At 39.2% G+C, this 6,000-nt stretch overlaps 1 protein-coding gene across 1 annotated transcript in view; it reads right to left on the bottom strand.

Annotated features, from left to right (window-relative positions):
• The window catches only part of ctnna2 (catenin (cadherin-associated protein), alpha 2), a gene marked incomplete at its 5' end in the record, with an annotated part of 288,570 nt that overhangs the window by 26,902 nt on the left and 255,668 nt on the right, over positions 1-6,000 (bottom strand). The window contains 3 exon segments of the mRNA XM_032531328.1: positions 697-897; positions 1,711-1,867; positions 3,220-3,312. Of these exon segments, the coding sequence (XP_032387219.1) occupies positions 697-897; positions 1,711-1,867; positions 3,220-3,312 (451 nt within the window).

Raw genomic sequence — 6,000 nt, forward strand, 5'->3', positions numbered from 1 at the left:
CATTGCTTTTATTTCATACACCCTGCACTCTTGTGGCCTACAGTGCTTTATACTAGAAAACAAGTAAAACTCCTCAGCATACTAAATATATATTCAGAGGTCTGATCCAGAATATACTAAGCCATCATAACACTTAAATTTCACAGCACTAAACACAAGGTCCCTCTTTACTCCCCACTGCGTCTTCACTCCCCCATAAACTGTGAAAAGTATTCAGTCAAATGTGGGAGAAGCCAATCTTCACTGGTGGTGGGACTGAGACGTGTGTTGGCCCTGAGTCTGGTCTGCCACAGGGATAAACACACAGTGATGGAGAAAATGGATGAGAGGCAAGAATGGCAGACGAGTGAACAGGTGCTGTCCAAGGTTTATGTCGGTGCCAAGACACTGATCCAAATTGTGGGACGCTGGGAATCCAGGCAATTTAGGTGTGTATGTAAGTCACTGACCAGACTGGGAAGCTAATATAAGTGCTAGCATGTGTTAATATGTGTGTGTTTGTGTGTGTGTGTTTGTTTGTGTCTGTGTGTGTGTGTGTGTTGAATGAAAGTAGTGTAACTTGCAAAAAGGGTTTTAGCAAAATGTTGGATGCAAGCACAGCACAAGGGTGAAGGATATCGTACTAATCTCTACAATACACTGTTATACATTCAGCTATGACTTCAGCCAAACCAGATTTGTGTACAGTGCACTAACCAGTCTCAGACAGGAGCTTGATGGACTCCAGCACACGCTCGGTGTAGACCCCAGGTTCGTAGTTTTCCATCTCTGCGTTAATGATGTGGACCACACGAGCAGCTCGGCCCCGGATAGCTCCAGCAGTTCGGTCAAGAGTGTCCACGTCTCCCTCTTGCAGAGCAATTACGCATTTGTTGACATCCTCAAGGATGTGGTTCTCTTGAGAGAGGCAAAAAAAAAAGAACATCAGTGAATGGAATTGGAGGGACCCGAGGCTTTTTCTTTTTTGGAGAAAGAAAGTTTGGATTCATCATGTGTTTTTGTGATTCATTTGTTAACAGTTACATGTCATTTTATCAAACCTGCTTCTTCTTAAAAACATGCCAGTAAATGTATCAATGAACCAAAAGTGAGCCTCTCATGAACTTAACCCTCATGTCAAGTTTGACCCGTTTTCATTTTTTTAATCACAAAAAATGGGCTTTCAAAATAAGCGCTGAAAATGTCAACATTAGAAATGTCAAATAACTTTGGAAAAAACATTTATTTTAAAAAGCACCCACAACACTGAAAAAGTGACAGAAATGTCGGAAAAAGCGATAATAATGTTTCATGGTTGACGGGAAGACAATCCAAGGGTTTATGAATGTTTAGTAGTAACATTATAGATTAACAATTACAATGTTATACTAAAATGACAAACAAATGGGAGATGTTTGGCAAAATATATAGAACAAAATGCAAAGAAACACGTTTTTTCCTTTTTCAATTTAAACAGAAACAATCATTGCTTTCTATCGTGTTTTCTCTGATTTGCTCTAAGTGTTGTTGTAAATTGTATGGTTTCTTATTTGTTATTATTTATTTTGAGATTTTGTTTTTTTTATCACAGAGAAACCCCTTCAACTTGATGTTTTAAGCTTCCAGTAAATAAATAAAACTGTGACTGTGAGTGAGTGTAAATCAGGAACATCTTCATTGTTTTCTTCAATTTGCCAATCATTGAAGAACGTGTGCTCTATTGTCTCATACCTGACACAGAAAGGAAGTCATCCACAGAGGTGATGTCATCCACGGCCTCGGTCAGGATGCGCACCTGCTTTTCCCACTGATCCTTGAAAACATCCATGTTGTCCTGGGCCACCTTGCTCTGGGGGCGTGCAGCCAGAGTGAGAGCAGCGTTGATAACCTGACATGAAAGAAGAGCCAACATTGTAACACAAGGTATGTAAAGAACAACACATACTGTAATATGTTAAAGGATAAGGCTGGCCTTTTTTCTATATGTTCCATATTGTCTACAATTCCAATTAAGAGACCAAAACCAATAATAATCATGCATTATGCATTATTTTCATTAAACAACTAGGCTTGGCTCTGTGAAAAGTGCATATGCTGTGGAATATTTTCAGCTTTTATAAAAGGAGCAGGGTGGTGTACACTGTCCATGTTCATCTTTATGAAGATATTTAGGGGAGGGGCTATGTCAGGCATTGGCTTGAATTGATTGAATTGCTTGTTATGTATTTTCATGGAATTTGTTTAAATAAGACAAATGTAGAGTATCACCAAACATATCTTGTAAACACATTGCAAGTACCATACATTGTGTCAGAAAATATCCCAAATGTGTGTTGTCCAGAAAATCCATCCATCAACATAAGATAAAACATTTGGCTTTAGGCTAAAAACTCCAATGCTTCACAGGATTTTACAATAAAATGATGAAAATAAACAAGGTAAATTATATCCTTGTGTTCATTTTTTTTTAAGATTAGCAAATCCTGGTGGGACTCTTTACATCAACAGACTTGTGGGACAGGTGGCATGTGTACTTTAACCCAAACTAGTGTGCTTTTTCACTCCCTATTCCTTATCACTTTTGTTTTTTAGATGTAGATTTAGTAAAATTAATCTGATTTAGGAAAAGAGTCGCTATGATGTGGACATGGCATTCACTGCGATTGTGTGTGTGTGTCTGTTTGCATGTGTGTAGATAAGGGACCTGGGTTAACTCTACCCAGAACAGATTGAAATATTTCTCTTTGTTACACCCCCTCCTTGTTCCTCCTTCCCCAGCCACAAAGTCTGTGTTTTTTTGTATCTGTCTGTGTTGAGCTTTGCCAAGAGGTATCAGGAGACGGTTCCTCCTCAAGTATTCTAAGTATGAGGGTCTCAGCAGGTGTGCATGGTGGCGCCTGCAGATTAGGTCCTGAACCTTAAATTCAGTCTTCCTATTCCATTACTATGTTGGGTCCTGTGTGAGTAAGGCCTACTGTTAACCTTGAAAACAATGGATTTATTTTAAACTCTTCCTTTGCTTGCATACTGAGAAAAAGTACAACAAGGTCCACCTACACATGATTCATAGCTCTTTCTCCCATTCCGGCAACTGTAATTCTTTACCTGTAATTATCTATCTATTCCAACTTTCTAAAAAAAACTCTAAAGAGATGTATTCAGAATTTTATAATTACCAAAACATTTTGACTTGTGCTGGTGTAAAGAGTGCTTTGTTATGGAGGGAAAGCAGGTCCTCACCTGTGGACATAGGCTGTCAATTTGGGTGGCAGCCATTCGAACCAACTTGACACCCTCTTCATTGTTGGAGATGGAGCAAGCCAAGTTGGCCACCTGAATAAAGCAAGCAAAAACAAATACACTTAGAGCCGAGTACTTGTTACCTAAAGGTCATGAGCACATTTTTTACAGTTCCCGCTCTGGCAGACTCCCCACTGAAAAGCATTGGTTCATGTTTTAGTTTGTCTTAAAACAACTTTCACACACCCGTATGCACGTTGAAACACTTAGTCCTTCTGTCCTTATCAGCTGTAGAGAACCCGTCCCAAAGCTCTTCTAATGTAAGTGATGGGGACAAAATTGACAGTCCACATCCTGTCCAAAAATAAATTCTAAAGTTTAGTCCGAGGCACTTTTGCCAGCGAAAGCCTCACAATGCAGGAGGATTGTCGATTTGTCCCCCATTACTTATATTAGAAATGCATTAAGATGGATTTTTTTTCTTCACAGCCATGGAGAGAAGGAAGAATCACAGTGGCAAAAAAAGTCAGAGATAGACATAATATTATATAATGAACTTAGCCTTTGATGTGTGTAGTAGGCATGTACAGTAGATACATCTCTACTGTATATAAATGCAGCCAAACAATGCGCCAAAAGTTGGAGTATGCACAAACACTTCAACACTCCTGGTCTTGTCTGTAATTACAGGAGATAGCCAGTATAGCCATAGGACATAGCACAGGTTTGTATGAAGCACTTAGTTGCCGCAAGGTAAATGGATTCATTCAGATCCAAAACGGTCATACTCACACGATATGTATACAGAAAGCCTCACTCATTAGGTTGACATTTCCAGCATGCCTGTGATTCATGATTAGCATGCCTAAATCATTGTAAGGCTTGGTGGTGCAAAGCTTTATTGTATAATTAAGGTGCCAGATGGTTTTTATGTATGAAACAACCGTTACTTTGATTTATGTCTGTCCTTTTATCTAGATAAGGTTTGTTGATAACATGTTTCCAACCCCACTCCTTTATTGAAGACAGCTTTTAATAGTCAATCTTTGAATAGTACATCAGGCTGAGTGGCATTAGTATCTTAGAAAATGTCCGTTTGTGAATCTGTCTTCGTATTTTGGTAAACTAATTATATTTCATTGATGGATTTGAAGATTTTGTGATTTGGTATCTGTGTGCAGTCCATCATAGAGACTGTTTGGTTAACTGGGACAGTTTGAGTAATTTAAAGTAATTTTAAAGGTAGAGCATATTAAAGGTGCTAAAGGATATTTGAAAACACAACCACATCTATATCAACTTTTTTCTGACAATAGCACACACACAGTCTGCTATATTACTAGGTGAAGCCATCATACTTCTCCACAGCATCACTGGATTCACAGTTAATTTTCATAACTTCAAACTGTATATAATCCAATAACATACAGTAAATCAGACTGCAGCATGAGGTTGGGCTTTACAACTGAGCTAAACAGACACACGTCTGTTGGCAGCAAAAGGTGCCAGTCTGTATTATCACTTCTAGTGCTTGCATGTCACTGTTTGAGGCAAATTGAAGTAAATCAAATTTGTGTTAGAGGACTCTTGCTTAGAGCTCTGTCTCTTTACTCATGACAGCAATGAGCACATTGATGGATTGCAGTCTTTTGCGTGAAGCAGTGTGTGTGTGTGTGTGTGTGTGTGTGTGTGTGTGTGTGTGTGTGTGTGTGTGTGTGTGCGTGATTGAGAGAGAGAGAAAAGCAGACTGTGATTGAGAGTCTGTGTTCCACCTAAACGTGAGTGGCTGCTTGCAGAAGGTTTGAACAAACATACAACACATAAATTAAATGACATTCCAGCATTATTGAAGTTCCCTGCATTCAATTTCTATTTTACATTACAGTAAATTATATAGAACATTTCCTGGAACCTATATTATGTGGTGAAATATTTGCAAATGTCTCCTCATCTTTGCAAAGTAAATTTGAAATGAATGCAGTGTTGTTTTTACAAAATACTCCCAGTAAAGAAAAGTTCAGTCCTTTTACTTGCTGTAAATGGACTCCAGCTGGAAGAAGCATCCTGCTTTGTTTGGTTTTCTCTGGGTTTATGACTGACAGAACAAATGCTATGGTATTAGCAAAACTCTTCAGTCTTGTTTGATCACTCCTAAATGCAATGGATCTATTTCTAGAATGTTCATGGTTAATTTTTGTTCCAATATGACTATGTGTAAATCGGGCTGAAATAAAAATCACACTAAATGTCTCGTTGAAAAACAAAGCCTTCATGTGTCATTTGTAGGACAAAGGGTCAGCACTTTTTCCATTTAGCTATTTTTTCCAATTACAGTATAATTATGGCACCTGAATGGCAAAAAAGCAAGTCCCCTCTCTCTGTCTTTATTCTGTAGTTTCCTTTCTCTAGTTCTGCTCAGGCCCAGCTGCCAATGTGAGACTTCACTGGGCCCATGTGAGGCAAAGGGGCAGAGGGCTTTCTTAAAGCTGGAAACATGCCCAACAGGCCCACTCCCACTCTCTCTTACCCCAACACAGAGAGCTGGGCCAGGGCCAATGCTGCAATATCCAGCCAGAACTACTAATTGCAAGTATCTCAGGAAGTGCCTCTCCTTTGAGGTTTTCCTTTCATAGAGATGAGGGAAAAACCAAGACAGAAGGTTTGGGACTACACCACGCAAACTTCATGCGGATATGGTCAAGGATGTTAGAACAGAATATGCAATTCAAAGAGGTGTGTGTATGTGCATGCCTGTGTGTGGGGGAGAGAGAGAGAGAGAGA

This window comes from Etheostoma spectabile, chromosome 2 (assembly GCF_008692095.1).
Source record: "Etheostoma spectabile isolate EspeVRDwgs_2016 chromosome 2, UIUC_Espe_1.0, whole genome shotgun sequence".
NCBI classification, from domain to species: domain Eukaryota; kingdom Metazoa; phylum Chordata; class Actinopteri; order Perciformes; family Percidae; genus Etheostoma; species Etheostoma spectabile.